Source organism: Triticum aestivum, chromosome 2B (assembly GCF_018294505.1).
Source record: "Triticum aestivum cultivar Chinese Spring chromosome 2B, IWGSC CS RefSeq v2.1, whole genome shotgun sequence".
NCBI lineage: Eukaryota > Viridiplantae > Streptophyta > Magnoliopsida > Poales > Poaceae > Triticum > Triticum aestivum.
In genome coordinates this window covers 375,973,403-375,989,538 of record NC_057798.1, presented here as the reverse complement: position 1 = coordinate 375,989,538, position 16,136 = coordinate 375,973,403, and the positions used below count along the sequence as shown (strand labels likewise).

General features: G+C 42.9%; 1 protein-coding gene across 2 annotated transcripts in view; it reads right to left on the bottom strand.

The window, feature by feature from the left end:
• The window catches only part of LOC123045004 (187-kDa microtubule-associated protein AIR9), a 16,203-nt gene extending 1,999 nt beyond the window's left edge, over positions 1-14,204 (bottom strand). Inside the window, exons 1-35 of one of the 2 annotated variants that reach the window (XM_044467915.1) lie at positions 14,035-14,204; positions 12,570-13,348; positions 12,411-12,476; positions 12,140-12,205; positions 11,967-12,038; positions 11,822-11,887; positions 11,658-11,720; positions 11,519-11,584; positions 11,112-11,211; positions 10,562-10,663; positions 9,888-10,111; positions 9,204-9,318; positions 8,561-8,681; positions 8,128-8,300; positions 7,909-8,041; positions 6,049-6,149; positions 5,930-5,977; positions 5,627-5,811; positions 5,396-5,513; positions 4,800-4,927; positions 4,455-4,623; positions 3,992-4,110; positions 3,711-3,879; positions 3,461-3,545; positions 3,300-3,373; positions 3,073-3,192; positions 2,653-2,839; positions 2,437-2,558; positions 2,142-2,349; positions 1,677-1,750; positions 1,458-1,596; positions 1,193-1,374; positions 799-954; positions 571-702; positions 216-274 (exon numbers count right to left, since the gene is read on the bottom strand). In XM_044467915.1, coding sequence (XP_044323850.1) covers positions 216-274; positions 571-702; positions 799-954; positions 1,193-1,374; positions 1,458-1,596; positions 1,677-1,750; positions 2,142-2,349; positions 2,437-2,558; positions 2,653-2,839; positions 3,073-3,192; positions 3,300-3,373; positions 3,461-3,545; positions 3,711-3,879; positions 3,992-4,110; positions 4,455-4,623; positions 4,800-4,927; positions 5,396-5,513; positions 5,627-5,811; positions 5,930-5,977; positions 6,049-6,149; positions 7,909-8,041; positions 8,128-8,300; positions 8,561-8,681; positions 9,204-9,318; positions 9,888-10,111; positions 10,562-10,663; positions 11,112-11,211; positions 11,519-11,584; positions 11,658-11,720; positions 11,822-11,887; positions 11,967-12,038; positions 12,140-12,205; positions 12,411-12,476; positions 12,570-13,250 — 4,623 coding nt within the window. In that variant the 5' untranslated portion in view covers positions 13,251-13,348; positions 14,035-14,204. Of the gene's footprint in view, positions 1-215; positions 275-570; positions 703-798; positions 955-1,192; positions 1,375-1,457; positions 1,597-1,676; positions 1,751-2,141; positions 2,559-2,652; positions 2,840-3,072; positions 3,193-3,299; positions 3,374-3,460; positions 3,546-3,710; positions 3,880-3,991; positions 4,111-4,454; positions 4,624-4,799; positions 4,928-5,395; positions 5,514-5,626; positions 5,812-5,929; positions 5,978-6,048; positions 6,150-7,908; positions 8,042-8,127; positions 8,301-8,560; positions 8,682-9,203; positions 9,319-9,887; positions 10,112-10,561; positions 10,664-11,111; positions 11,212-11,518; positions 11,585-11,657; positions 11,721-11,821; positions 11,888-11,966; positions 12,039-12,139; positions 12,206-12,410; positions 12,477-12,569; positions 13,349-14,034 lie in introns of both variants that reach the window. The other variant, XM_044467914.1, reaches the window with a different exon arrangement.
• Between the last annotated feature and the right edge of the window lie 1,932 nt (positions 14,205-16,136).

The window sequence follows — 16,136 nt, the reverse complement described above, 5'->3', positions numbered from 1 at the left end:
ATGCGCTCCAGAGAGCACAAATAATCATCGTCATGGAATTTTTCTCAGACTCAGAATTTAGTGGGAAGAGTTCACAACCGTTACTTATCTCTCAGTGGCAACAGTGAATAGGAAACTAAACTTATTTTAACAGTTTGTCAAACAGAGATTGAACTATTCATGTTAGCTCTGAACTACAGAAAAAAAGAGAATTTAAGAGAAGAAATGGTTGTCACCTCAAACTTGACAGAACCGTCGTCAAGCTTCTGTTTTACTTCCTTGTAAATTTCAGGCTCTGAATAAGATGAAAGCGAAAATTAATATGACAAACTAGTGAAGGGTGTATGGAAACAATGACTAGAATAGCTAAGAGCCCAAGACGATTTTAAATAATGATTCCCTGATTGAATATATTTATCATAAATACCACATGTATGTACTGCCACGTGTTCATGTTCCATTCTATAGAAGCATGTTACATTCTTAAGTTCAAAAATAGTAAAATTGCAGTAAATGGTAATAGGAAAACATTGGTGGGAAAGATGGTAAGTATGTTTTCTATAGGGATGGGGGTAGGTAATTTGACTGTACCAACAGCAATCGGCTCTGTTGAAGCAGAAACAGGTCGTCCCTCAACCCCATCCTCTCTCACAGGTGTGTAAATTGCAACAAGTCTATACCCTACATCATCAACATTTGCTTCATACATCCTTCCAGTTTCACCTGCACAAGAAGTCGAGCGCAGGTAAAGATCGTGTCAAAGTCTAGAAGAATAGTTGATTGGGTAAAAAAAATTAAATAGGTACAAAGTAACCATACCAGGTATGGAGATAAGATCAGGGCTTCCAACCATTGACCTAAGCCATTGAATCTTGCTCTTGCCTTCTTTGCCACCACTATAGGTACCCCGAACAGCATATAAGTTGGTGTGGAAACCTCTTCCTTCAATTTCCAGTTTTTCAATTTTTGGTATTCCTGTTAAAAAACAAATACCACTGATTATAGATATTACTGTAACTTTGCATGAGACTGAATACCAATTATCAACAATACAAGTGCAACTTGATCTTCATGTTTGGGTCAAATATTGCAATAGCCCTTAAAAGAACTATTATTTACTTTTAGCAGCCAAAAGAACTTCAATGGAGAGGGCAGAAGCACACATTGAACAAATAAGAACACATTGGATCTAAATATAAGCAGTAGAAAAGACCTGGCAAAATAGGGGAGGTCACAGCTGATACCGATTCACTGGATCGTCCAAATACATCAATAACAATGCATTCACATTTAAGGCATCGGCCTATATCCTCAAAGCGTACTGTGTATGAACGAGAACACTCGGTAGCCAAAGGTTCAAAAGACAGGTCCACTCCTGATCCATTTGAGGCGAACCTGCACAAAGATATACAGTACATGTTATACACATATTGACCAAAGTATATCCAAAGATATACATGTTACATCCCTTTTCTTACCATTGGTATTTTATTTCTTTCTTGTAGTTACCCCATATATGCTCTTGAGTCTCATTTCTTGGAATTTGCTGAACTACAGCAAGTGTTTCTCTCTCAACTTGATTTCCTTTGAATGAAAGGGTCTCGATTTTGAGTTGCTCTGCGACAGAAAGATTCAGTTACATAAAGATGAGAACATAGAAGCAATATATCAAATAGGTCAAGAGACGTATAGCTTACCTGGAAAGATTATATCAGATGGTTCAGAGAACTTTTCTTCGCCAATGACCCCATCTGAACAAACAGGGGTATACCTGCCAAGAATTGCAAACACATACTGCATATTAGACATCAGGAAAGATCACGCCCGGTAATTTTCAACCAAATTATCCATAATAGTTACTTTTTATTCGAATGGAAGTACATCAGATGTTTTGTCATTTATGTTAGAACGATGAAATATACAACAGAAGCAACATTCTGCAGACAAATCCTTTGGAACATGATTTTTGGATGAATTACGGATCATAACATATTTGAGAAGAAAAACAGTAGAACGACTTAGTAAAAAAAAAAACATAACATGCCACGAAGGTTTCTTCACATGGACTATATTATCTAACCTAAGATGAGAATAAACAATTCCATCAAGTTATTCCAATAAAAAGTGTTAAGACAAAAATAGACTTAATTAAAATGATTTACCCAAACAACAGATGGCAGCTGTAATCTGCATCTGCCACTTCATATGTACTTGAAGTAGCGCCATCTATACAAATCCTGGTCCCATCACTAGATTCCCGGTACCACTTATGCAAGCTTGATCCCTCATATCCACCATAATAAATGCCTACTCCACTGTATAAGTCTGAACTTGTCTTCTTCAAGTTAACATCCAAAACAGATGGAAAAGCTGCAAATTTCATACAAGAGTAAGGATCTGCAGGAAGTAAATACTTAATACATAGCAACGTCAAGTAGGAACAGATCAAATGGCAACCTGCCATGACAGGGTTATCAGTGATAGCCATCAGTGGGTCGCCAGTCTTTCCATCACATCGTGTAGGAACCCAGCAAAGGATCAAGTAGAAGCCAACATCAACCAATGAAGGTTTGTACAATCTGTTAGACATTGCATTATTTCAAACAAAGAATTAGCTCTTAACATAAATCCTTCAAAAGTAAAAGGCTTGATGCAATCAGTAAAAGAACGTACAAGGTTTCTCCGACAACTTCTGAACATGATGCCACTAGCTCAGGTTCCAAGTTATCAAGCTTCTCTGTAGTTCGGAACCAAGTATATTTTCCAGTGCCTTCCTTGCCACCAAAATAGGCTTTTATAGGAGAAATTTCGTTGTCCTCAATGCACTCTGGTATAACAAGACTGACACCCTTGGGCTCCCCTGTGTCAATGGTAGATTAACAAACAGACAATGCTTTAGATTAAAATTAGTATAGAGTTTGGGCACGCTATGCTCAAAGCTGAATTCATATCTACTTCCTACAGGATCCAGATTATCACAAAGGACCATCCATGTAATGATTAATGAACAATGAAGCTACTAGGTATTTTCTTTCTGCACTGTAGGCTTCTCCACTGATGGAAACAGTAGAACATTTTGGAAGAAGCACTAACCAGGTAAGATAATATCCGAAGAAACGCTCTTAGGTGATCCTTGCACTCCATCTTCTCGTACAGGTGTAAATATAACCTCTATTCGGCAATCAACGTCAGCTAGAACAAGATCTAGACATTCTAAGAAGAGACAAACAATTGAACATTAATTCTGCTCCAACGGAGAAAAAACAGCAACTGTATCTGATAGCGCGCAAGCCTTAAAAAGAAACTTAATGTGCACTGACCATCGGCAATCAACTCGTCCTTGCTACCATCATCATGTAATCTGAACCATTGCTGGATGCAGTTTCCCTTAATACTAGAATGAGAAGAAAAAGAAGCAATCAAATCAATCGGCCAGTATATTTCATTAGGCATAACCTGGGCCATTGGCAGTGTAGCTTACCCTCCGGTATACTCAGCATGAGAGGTCAACCGGCCACCTTCAAGCATAGAGCCAGCTAGGTCAAGTGATCGACATGCCGGTGGTCCTGCAAACAAGTATATGAGGGGATTTTGGTCCATTTAGCTAGCCAGTGCTATTACATCAATGAATAGATTGGAGGAAATGTGTGTCCACATGCACATGTGTACAGAAGCAAACGCTAAAGAAAAGGGCTTATTTTCCCACGAGATAAAATTGTCAGCTCATGTACCAGGAATAATAGGACCGATTGCTTCTGTCGACACCAAAGAACCATGAACTCCGTCAATTCTAACAGGCTCGCATGAGACAGACACGTAGAAGCCAATATCATCACATTTCAAGCTGTATGATGAACTTGTTGCGCCATCAATTTCATTCCGGGTTCCATCAGAACTTGTCTACAGACAAAAGAAAGTTCGTTTTTAAGGATGCCACTGGTATTACCCAATCTGTTAGAAGTTACAATTCATCATTATGTAAAACAATAATGGTGTTTCAATAAGAACCTACCAGTACCCAACGGAATACCGGGTCCCCTTCTTCTCCTCCCCAGTATCTTCTATTGGCAACCACAGTTGTCCCTTCAATGGCCTCACCATTTAGTTCAAGAGAAAGTAGCTTCGGATTTCCTGTTAAAGGCGAAGTGAGATTTAATTAGTCAGTGCATTGGAAATCATTTTGTTTGACGAATTTTATTGGTTAGTAAACATCTAGGCTATGTCAAAACTACAGTCAGGAAAGATAACTCAGCCATAAAAAAGCAACCAACCCACAAAAGAGAATTAAGTGGCATACTGAAAGTATTCTACTCCTTTGTTTTTGACATATATACAATCTCGGCATCATGTCACGACGCAAAAGCATATTAGGCATCCGTAAAGAATCCTACTTCATTTACCCAGTCAGCTTCTTGCTTGGCACATAAAGTGATCTCCTATTTGAGAAATTGCTCAGGAGAAAGGGGAATGTGCACCTGGTGTAACTCTATCATTTCCCATGAAAACTCCTGGCTCACCAACAATACCGTCATTCCTGATAGGTATGCATTTGAAAGAGACAAACTTCCCAACATCTTCCTTTTTAATGTGATATTGTAGCAAACCAGACGCTTCTGAAAGTGGGCTGCCTTCATCATCCTCAGTCTGTCAAACTTTTTGTAAGTGGAGCAACAGTGTGGCATAAAGAAAGGTAGAACATAGCTAGTACCCAAGGAGTATATGCTAAATATATGCATTTCTAGAAGTCCAATATGCATGATGAGTGCTATTTACTGAGAATCAGTGTGAACTAAGTTACAAACAAGAAAGTATAACAATACCTCATGAAGATACCAGCTGTATAGACTATTTCCTTCATACCCCCCAACATACCCATATGATGCAGTCAACATTTGATCCTCTGAGAATTCACCAGTGACTGTCAAAAAGTTCAGACTGGGCGGCAATGCTGCAACAGAGGAGAAATATAACCAAGCTGTCAAATTTAGGAAACAAATGGCAACAGCACGAGAACAAAGAGGTAAACCACAAGATGCTCATATTTGCTCAAATAAAAACAAAAACTCAAAAGTGAATGATTTGGAACTTCATGACCTTACAAAAGTTTTGGATGAATATAATGCTCCCAGTATTCCAATAATAAACAGGAGAAATGCCAAAATCTACTGGCTAAGAAATTTCTGGAGATAGTCCAGTGGAACTGTAGAAGACTTCTAGCCACCCATTCAATAAATGAATTAGGTCATCTACCATTCATAAATTTAGTATTGAAGTGGGGGCAGATAATGAACTGGTAGACAAAACTACAAATGGCCACTGGTGAGAGTTGTGAACAGAATATTCATCCTTATCAAAAGTGTGAACACAAAATGGTATTTAGGGCAAAATAGTTGAGTTTGACAGAGCATGAACTTACTTTCCACAACATCACCTAATATAGCATAGGCTGGTGCACCCATTTCGCCATCAGGTCCCACAGGAGTAAACTTTGCAACAATATAACATCCAACAGCACCAAGAGGAATGCGGAATGTCTAGCATAAAATTCACAAAGAGAATGTAACTCACCATATCTCTATTAAAAACATGACTACGGGTTCAGTAATGCTGCAACACCGAGAGAAGTAGACAACAAAATTTAACATACCTTGGAGACTTTAGATGTACAAAGGGCTTCAAGCTCATGGTCATTCACAAATTCAGATGAAGATGCTTTGAACCACTGAACCCTGCTGGATGCTTCAGTTCCACCTGTGACGGTAGCAGTAACAGATACCTTGCTTCCTTCTCTTGCTTCACCAATAATCTTCAAATCGAAGACTTTCGGAGGAGCTAACCAAGCAAGGGAAGTAAAGCAAAGTGATCACAAAGCTAATAGCAACATTATTGTAAAGCACAGAAACATTAACACTTTAACTGCAAAATGGGCACAAACGTCATTAGTTGCTACCTTTCCTTACTGCCTCTGTTATGGCGAAAGCAACTTCACCCTCCTGACCTGGAAAGACACTAATATAATTTAGTATAACAAAATATCAATTCACACAAACAGTGGACAGTCGAACGGACCTTCAAGATTGATAGGAGTATATACAAATTTGAGGCACCAGCCCACATCCTCCTTGGTTAGTGTGTATTGTGTGCTATTCGACAGCACTAGAAGAAATCCACTGCACGAAATCAAGTAGTTGTTTCCATAAATAACATACTACATGAATTTCTACACATTGTGTGTGGTGCTAGACTAGTGCTCAACCAGAGCAACTAAAGATAAATCATTCTTTCATATTTCTTATTTAGTTTATAAGTTTACATTCAGTTGTGAAATATTGCTCTTAAAATGGTGGAAACTCCCAGTCCTAGGTGCCTAGAGGCCAACATCAGAAATGAAGATGTCGGCAGCAAGGGGCATCAAAATTACATTCTATTGGTACAACCACAGTCCAATAATGTTCGGTCTATTTAATCTGGCTATGTAAAGGCATCTACTGACCATTCAGACCAAAAGATCTGTTCAGACACAATGGGTGGTGTAAGTAGGATCTTCCTAGTGACAACATAAGAATGATACCTTAGACATCGTACATGACCATGTAAGATTTGGTTTTAGCAGTCCTGATTCTCAGAAGGCATACCAATTCCTGAATTGCTATTTCGTAAGAGACGAGATAAGCCTGGTCGGCTTATGTGGTTGCAAAGTTCAGTTGAACGGTTGAACCTAAGTAGTTAACCAAGGCATAGGACAAATCAAAATATTATTTTGCTTCAGAAGGATAAGGAAACATTTACAGAAGAAAACTTGTCGGGTGCTCCCAGGAGGAAAGTACAAACGCTCAACCAAAGACCTTTCCTTGGAATCTTATTAAGATCTACTATTTCTGTCCAAATTGAAAATAAAGTCTTGGTCGTTTTTGTTTGGCTACACATAAATTTCCTGGAACTGGTTGTCAAAAGCTAACTCCGCCTATGTTGTCTCAACATAACCGGTCCCAAGCCCGGGTAAAGGAGGAGGGTTGTGATAGGCTTGGCGAGCCAACGTAAAAACTCAGCCACTCTTATGGAGATGAAATTACCCAAAATCTAATCTGCACCAATTGAGGAGAAGCTTGTCCAACATCGTTTGAGATGGTTTGGGCATATTCAGCACAGGCCTCCAGAAGCTCCAGTGCATAGCGGACGGCTAAAGCGTGCGGAGAATGTCAAGAGAGGGCGGGGTCGACCGAATTTGACATGGGAGGAGTCCGTTAAGAGAGACCTGAAGGATTGGAGTATCGACAAAGAGCTAGCTATCCATGTGCCAGAGCCATGAGTTGGTTGCGAGATCTTATGGGTTTCACCTCTAGCCTACCCCAACTTGTTTGGGACTAAAGGTTTTGTTGTTGTTGTTGTTGTTGGTTGTCAAAAGCTAAATTTGGTACTGGGCCCAAGACCGATGAAGCTGACAGGAATGGACCGGATGTAATGCTCCAAGAAGCGAGGACCGAGGGTAGGCTGGCCATCTCGCAGGTTGGGAAGGGATAGAAGGGACGGACTGGGATTAGAGTTGTACTAGTTCATACTCTCATTCATTCCATGATCAATACCAATACATGATTATTTATATAGATGGCTCTCTTAGCCCTGAGCAACTAATATAACAGATGAAATCATATCTAATCTCTACAGAGGACAACCCTTTCATCCTTATGTTTAATTGGCTTAAGGCCCACACTACTTGATCTCTACTAGGAAGTGGGTCTGCGCTCATGACAATGGCATACAGGAAAAACCTCATTGCGTAAGCAGAATAAGCGGTCAAGACACAGATTGGTAATAGTTGTAACGAGTGCAATGCTTGGCTGTCATGAAAGATCTAAACCATATATACACAAAAGGTGATCTATACTTTATATTCAATATATACAATGATCCCACAAAAATGGCGCATACCCATTTTCCTTCTCTCTGAACCATTGGAATTTGCTAAGTCCCTCTTTGCCACCAAAGTATTTTCCGTTTCCTTTGATTGTGTTGTCTTCAACAGTATCTCCAACAACGTGTACATTGCTAACTGATGGTGTGCCTGAAATAATGTCATAGACGAACATTTAAGAATCAAGAGAGTAAGGGACAGGGGCAACCAAGAGGATTGCAGAGAAAAGTATTTACCAGCCTTTACAAAATCTGTCATTGTGCATTGTGGCTCCCCCTTAACGCCTTCTTCCGTAACAGGCGTGTACATAAATACCAAACTTGAATCAATATCATCTATAGTTAGCTGATATTCCATCCCTTCGGCTCCATCTATTACAGCATTGCCGTTCCATGTTCGCCTCAACCAACTAGACCCAAAAGAGATTTAACAAGTCAATGGCATTCCTTACTACCCCCTCCGATCCATATTACTTGTCTTAGATTTGTCTAGATACAGATGTATCTAACACAAAAATGTTAGATACATCTGTATCTAGACAAATTTAAGACAAGTAATATGGATAAGAGAGTATAAGAAAAATAGCAAGGGAAATAAAAGCATTTGATAAAATGTTCATTTAAGCAAATAAAGATGGTAGAAGTTAGTAGGGTAAAGAGGTAAACAAACCTTGCAACACCTTTCCCTGGTGTCCCACCACACCAAGCAATCTGAGGAACACCCTTGAGTACATTTCCTTCTACTAGTTCACCATTTACTGTTAGATTGATAACCTTTGGATATCCAGTCCCTGGTAAACAGAAACGGAATAAGAAAACCTTTGAACTATGTAGTGCTGTGCCACCATATACTCCCTCCGTCCGAAAATACTTGTCATCAAAATAGATAAAAATGGACGTATCTAAAACTAGAATATGTCTAGATACACCCCCTTTTTTTCATTTTGATGACAAGTATTTCCGGACGGAGGGAGTAGTAGAGTAGCACGCTGTTTGACCACCCATAAGAGCATTGTGTTAATGGATAATACAGGGTACTCTTGTCTAGTATGCCAAAATAATGGCTGCTAAAGGCAATTATTTGTGCACAAGTACTAACAGAGGGAAAAACTATTTCTACTCTCACAAGAAAGAAAAAAGCTAGAAATCTTGCAGCAAGGCAAATAAAGCTTCGGAGGAGTTTTACTGAAGGGGCCCCATAATTAAGTACAAACATTTTATCTAACTTACTACATGCAAAATTGGCGCCAATTATAGAATTACTAGAAATCAGAATCAATTATTATTAATATTCAGTGAGTTGTTTGATATACCTGGAAAAACAGGTAAAGATACAGCAAAGATGGGCGCGAATTCAGCATCATTCAGTACTGGAGTGCATTCAACTTTCAAACATCTTCCAATATCCTCCCTCTTCGGCCAGTACACCTTAGATTTTACATATAGCAGGAGTTTAGAATTGGAAAAGGATGGTAGCATGGCAAAACTGGTAGAACTATAGAAAACTAGTAGAGACATGAAACTTGCAAAATACAATAGCAGAGAAAATAAGGTTGAAGTGGATGATAGATGAAAATGCAAATTGCGGAAGATAATATGTGCACTCTGGAGGCAAGGGTTTTAATCGAGCCATTAATTTGGTCCTAATTTTGTATGATGCAAGTTTGTGGTTAATATTTCTTATCCACCCGCATGTAATGGCGATCTATTCAGTACTTTTAGTTTTAGGTAATTTTAATGGACAAGGAGCAAAAGGACGGAAGTGCCTAACTGCTGGCGTCAATCATGTTTGACAATCTTGGTGTGCAGCCCTAATATAAAGGTTACTTTTGCATTCTTAAGGTCTATCAACCGGTGCTGGTTAATATTGAGCGAAGCGCTAGCTGAAACGGGTAGTTGGGATAAACAAAAACACCATGGATGACCGTACAAACTACAAAAAGGTCTGAAACACCAGATCTTTACAACGCAAATAACTTTAGGAGGAGTATTTGTACCTCGCTTAATTCTTCAGGAATAGGCACAAAACCTGTCGGTGTCTTGCCACCTAGAAACCATTGGTATTTGAGGACTAGTTTACCTTCACTACTAAGATTTGTGAAGCTAAAATGGCAATGACAGGGGTCTTCTTCAAATGGATGGTCAACATAAGCTGTCTTCACTATGTAGTCCGAGGGCAATTTATTCTTCCATTGCTCAAGCAGGAAGGAGAATGTTGAATCTGTTCATGGAATTAAAACAAAAAAAATGTGCAATTAGGCTATCAAGGATACTAAAGAAGTCAAGAACCAGGTAACAAATATGTATCATATAGCTTTAGTTCATGAAGTCACATCAAGCCTTGGCATGCTACCTATGTTTTATTCATGAGAACAAAGAAGACCTAAAAAACATGAAACCTAGTATTATTCACAAAAGTACCATGCATTAAAATTCAAATTCCCTTCTTCAAAAAGGAAAAAATGACATGCCTTGAGAAGCAACGCCAGGTTGACCACTCTGACACACAATCCTTTGGCATCATGCACTAGCATAAAGACGTGTGTCTAACCAAACACATGTCTTTAAGGAATACAGATTATACTAAAAGTCTAAAATGTAATCCTTCGAAAATGTGTTAACAACGACAAAAGAAGTCAACAAACAAAGTTTCTGTGCAGTAAAATCATACCAGCAGCAAGTTCAGGGGAGCAAAATTCCCAACCATCACGAATGCAAATAGCTGTATGAGCAGGGTATTGCTTCACAACCTCAGCCTCGGTGGGATTCAGATCTGCATCAAATTCACACTTCAGAATATGAAAAATCTTAGTGTAATTAGAAAATATTCAGGTCACACCAAACATCTATACTTATCCAACACAAACAATGCAGCACTACACATGATTGATCAATTTATCAACAGAAGATCACAGCAGTCATGTCCCTACTATGCATGCCAACAAAGAATTGACACTGAGCTACCTCAACTCTCAGCATAAAAAGAAAACTATTCGTATGGCGACATTTTCAAGGAAAAGAAAATGGAAAGTGGTTTGTCTGGAAATATCTCAAGTAACATCATCACCTGCTTTTTCATGCAGAGTAACGATAACCCAATTGAATGAGATTTTACCACAGCAATAAGCTTAAGATCAGACATCAAGACAGCTATTTCTTATTAGACTGGCCAATCAAAATTAGTAACTACGCAAGACAGTGAAAAGCATGTTTGGGCATACCTCGGTCGTTGAATTTTTTCAAAGTAGGGCCTACAAGCAAAATCAAAGCAGCTTCCAAGTGAGGCATCTCAAGAAGTGGATTCTCCTCCACACGTAAACTCTGAAGGCAATTTGAGTTTAATATAGCACATGTGAGCCAACTATGCTAAATCTTCATGCAACAATACTCTTGAGCAATTTCATATATTTGAATAATTCTTATACATAAAATTCAGGTTCCAAGTGTTCGTGCGAACATCATATCATCATCAAGAGTGAAGTGAATTGCTCCATTGTCGCATATAAGGTTCAACAACATCAAGTTAAAGGCTACCATCTAAGTTACGGAGATACATGCTGATATAACCTAGCTTGATAAGAAAATAAGCAATGTAAATTACTTATAACTAAAACTGAGGAAAAACTACCTCCAGAGAAGGTAAATGTGGAAATCCCCTCAAAGTTGATATTCTATTTCTGCTGGCTGCTAACACCTATACAAAAACAAAGTCAGGTCTAACTAGCTTATTTAATTATGTTCAAGTCAGACAAAATCAGCAAACTCACTTGAAGTCGAGGCTGGCTGGCCATACAGAGTGACTTCAACCTATTTTGAGCGACAGAAAGGAACTGGTGCAGCAAGAGAAATACGAGGCTGAGATTTAGCTTTGTCAAAATAAGTAAATGATCGACTGTTAACTGCTAAGACTAAGTTGACAACATTACCATACCTCCAAGTTAGGAAATTCGGGAAGGCTGGCAAGTGAAGTTATTTGATTTCCAGCAAGATAAAGTTGCTACATAGTTCAGTATAAATAAAATTAGTGCACATGAGCCTTCTATGTGTTCAGTGAATATGACTGGGGAAGCACAAACCTGGAGGACTTTGCAATTCTCAAGAGGCTCAAACCCAGGGAGCTTAAAGTCATTAAAGCTCAAATCAAGAACCTGGAAATATTATGAAACACATAGCACAGCAAAACCAGAATCAACAAAAATATTGCACATGAAGATGAAGGATGGTCAATAAAAAGGGAATGAGGGGATACCTTTACGCCGTTGAGTATCTCAATGCCCTCCAAACTTGATAACAGATTGTCCCGTAGATACACAAACTAGAAACAAGAAATATAATTAGCAGTCATTTTATCCATGACATTGCATAAGCAATGCTGGTTGTATATATCTTTGCACACTTGCTAAGTTTAGCAACTACCATACAAATTAACAAGATTGTTTCTCTCTAGTTATTCAAAAGCACAAAAAGCTGCGAGTTTTACATGCTGGAAAACAGAAAATGAGAGGCTGAATGCACTTTACCTCAAGTTTAGGTGTTAATCTCAACTGTTTCAGACTACGAACCCTGTGACCTCTTGAATCCAGTCTCTGTAGCAGCAGAAAATATGTTGGATGGAAGAAAACAACCACATGATGCAATCATCTTGGTTATTGATAAACAAGCAGAAAAGCAACACTAACCACTTCATCGCTAGCCTTCAGATCCACCTGTGGCAGCATCATAAACCGTGAGTCACGACTATCAGCAGTCGAACTCTTCCTCCGGCTCAACACAGAAGAACCCTTGTCCCCCGATGACGTCCGAGAACCCAATTTCTTTGTGACACTGCTTGTCACTGAAGAGGACCGTGGTGAGTGCAGAGAAGCATTTGATGCCATTCTCCTGGAACTGGCAGTCGTGCTGCTGCCATTGGAGCTCTCTGTCAAGGATGGGACCTTGTTCAGTGTTGAAGTTGGCGATGCCTTAACAGAAGGCTTCTTCACCGAATCTACCTTGGTCCTCTCAGACACCAAAGATGTTCTCTTCTCCAGTGAAGGTCTGGAACTAACAGTGGGGACTGACACCGGTTTACTCCTCTTGGCCGCATCCGACAGCGAAGGACTAACCTTCTTAGCAACAACTGAGCTCCCATTCTCCTGTTGCTTCCCGGCAGTTCCGGTGCTGCTTCTTCTCTGCACCGAACCAGCGGTCACGGTAGAGGTAGGCTTCATCAACGAAGACCGGGACACATTCAACTGTGCCGAGGTAACATCAGCCCGCTTCTTGACCGACGAAGACGCAATCCTGGCAGTGGGTGCAGATGGTCGAGGTTTCACCGGTTTAGCATCTGCCGGCTTTGGTGCCTCCGGTGGAGCTTCCATTCCCGACGAGCAGGATAAAGGCCTCAACCGGGTTCACCTCCAATGCGTTAATAGTCAGTCAAGCCAACAACCTCTTGGCAACTGAACACATGAGTGAGCTGGATTGCAAAGAGACAGGCAAACACCCAATTAGTGTGACAGGGATGAAAGGGTCAGCAAATTGCTTAACAATTCAATACAAAAAACGCAGATTCCCTTGGCATGGAGCCTGTACGCCAGTTCAGAAATTGAAATAGTGGCCGAATTCGTCAACGCCTCAACGGAAATGACCAAGGGTGTGACGCGAGCTAGTACCAATCAGACGGAAAAATCGTGCAATCACGACGTCGTACCAAAATATGCGAAACTTTTAAAGCTCATTTCTCGAAAAAGAAAACTTTTAAAGGTCAGGAAGAAACGTGTAGCAGCAGTAAGTTTGAGGCCGGAATTCAAAACAGAAACAAAATTTCGTCCGAGATGGCGAAACACCAAAAGTGGTAAAAAAAAGGCTCAAACAACGCCGCCAAAACGCTCCTAGAACCCTAGCGAGCAGTAGTGAATGCGCATAAACCTCCAGCACTGGTTCGGCGAGAAGGCGACCGAAACGCCCGCCGGAAATCACCGCCGGCGAGCCCCCAGGCCAAATACTTGGATAAATAACCAGGCCCTAGACTCTCAAACCACCAGTCACTCAGAACTGCGGCTCGAAAGTTAAAAACTCAATCCGAAAGAAAAAACATCAGGAATTTCCAGGGGAAAAAGACCGAGCAGCGGGCAGGCAAGGGGTCAGTCCCTCTCAGCTCACCTCCCCTGTCGTAGCCGGAGCCGAGCCCAGCCGCCGGCCCTGCCTCCCCTTCGGGCTTCGGCCAATGCCGCCAGGAGCGTGCGAGGTGGTAGGCGGCGGGAGACGAAGAAGAGAAGAGGAGTGGAAGAGCGGAGGCATACAATAGACAGCAGCAGCCGGGGAAGAGTATCCGAGGGGGTCAAGCGAACCAAAGCGAGCCGGTCCATATAATTATCGACAGTTTCCGGGGGCCGGATGCATAAACTCGAAAAATAAAAGGTTGCCGGGCTGGGTTTGGTCCCGGTCCCGCTCTCCGCGCTTTGGTCTGGGCCCCGCCCGGGCGCTTCGAAAATTGTTCAGCTTTTTTCGCTTTGAGCCTCGGGCTCCTGAGAATTAGACGTCAAGGGATGGGGGTGCTTACCTGTAAAATCCCGCCGACGCCGGCGTAGGGGTTCTGTCGCGGGGCCCAGCCGGCCGCTGGCACTTCGGAGCGGCGTTGAGTTTCGTGAGAGTAGTCTCCAACTAGCGGCCTGTTCGGAGTCTCGCCACTCCGCACGACCCCGAGCTTCAGATGAAAACACGGAGTGGATAAAGAGATGCTCCGCAGATTCACGTATTTTTTAGAGCGGTCGATTTTCGAACATGCCCTATGTTAAGGCCAACTCCAGCGCAGAAAACACGGAGTGAAGAAAGTGATGTTCTGCAGATTCACGTATTTCTTGGAGCGGTCGATTGACGAACATGCCCTAGGTTAAGTCAACTCCAGCGCGTGACCTCAAACGGACGTCCGTTTTGGCCTGTTTTTGTCCGTTTGGGGCGGCAATGGGGCGGCCCATGTCCTTTGGGTCGCTTGGGTTGTCGGTGCGCCCAACGGGTGGCCGCACCCCAAATCATGTTCGGGGTGGACGTGATTAAAAAAAATGCAAAAACCTAAAATAAAATGCGGAAAAATATATAACAAACGCAAACATAAAAACATAAACTTAATTAGGGGGTTTACGACCACAAAACGGCCCAGTTCCACGATTCACATTGCCATAATTAACATAAAAAACGGAGAGAGAAAACGCCCCTCGCGCACTTCTGCCGTGCCCGTCGCCGTCTTCAGCGGCCGTCGTTGTCGTCGTCATCGCTGACGAGGTCGACGTAGTCCGGCGGCGTCCAGAGATGGGACGGCGGTGCGTGGTAGACGGGGACGCGCTGGGAGGTCAGAGGTGCCTGCATCACCTCCTCCCGTGGCGAGGCCTCCCGCTCCGGTGACCGCGGCGGCGTGGGGCACCAGTTCACGTCCCCCACGGCATCGGCCATCTCCGAAGCCGTGCACGACCAGCTCCATTGCTGGCCCACCAGGCCCGGGTGGAACGCGGCCACCGGCTCCTCCTCCATCACGCCTCCGCCTTCACCATCTCCAGCTCGGGGATGCGACGTCGCCGGCCGCAGAGAGGGCCATCATCTCCTCGAGGCCCTCCCATTGGCGCTCATCGTGCGTGCGCATGGAGTCCTCCATGACACGCTGCATGAGCCGAGCCTCCTCCTCCACTGTCATGCGAGGTGGTGGTGGTGGAGACGGAGACGGCGACGGTGAAGGCGACAGCGACGGCGTGGGCATGAGGCCGCGCACCCGTGTACGCCCGCGCACCTGGGGAGCACGCGCTGCACGACGCTCACGTGGCCGCCGCGGCCCCGAGGAGGTGCCGGCGAAAAACGAGGCGCGCCTCATGTCGTGCCCGTCCTGGAACCAAGTGTCCCAGAGGGTGGAGTCTGGGGCGTACCTGGCGTCGTAGTACAGGTCGTCGGGGAGGAGGCGGCGGCGGTGATCAACCTCCTCGCAGCGCGCACGGTCGCTCACAGGCACCGGCGGGATCGACACCCGATCCGCGGACAAGTGCCAGTTATTGGACAGGTGCACGTCGCTCCAGGGGAGCGGCGTCCTCATCTGCCAATAACGGCGGCACACATCCGCGGTGATGTACTGCCGGTCGCGCTCGTCGCCGGCCGTAGGGCCGACGGTGAATGGGGTAGGCGCGGGGGTCCGACGTGGTGGCGGTGATGCAGACTCCTCCTTCACGGAGCCGCGGCGGCGACCTGACGACGAGCTAGCCTCATGGTCGTGCTTGCCCTTG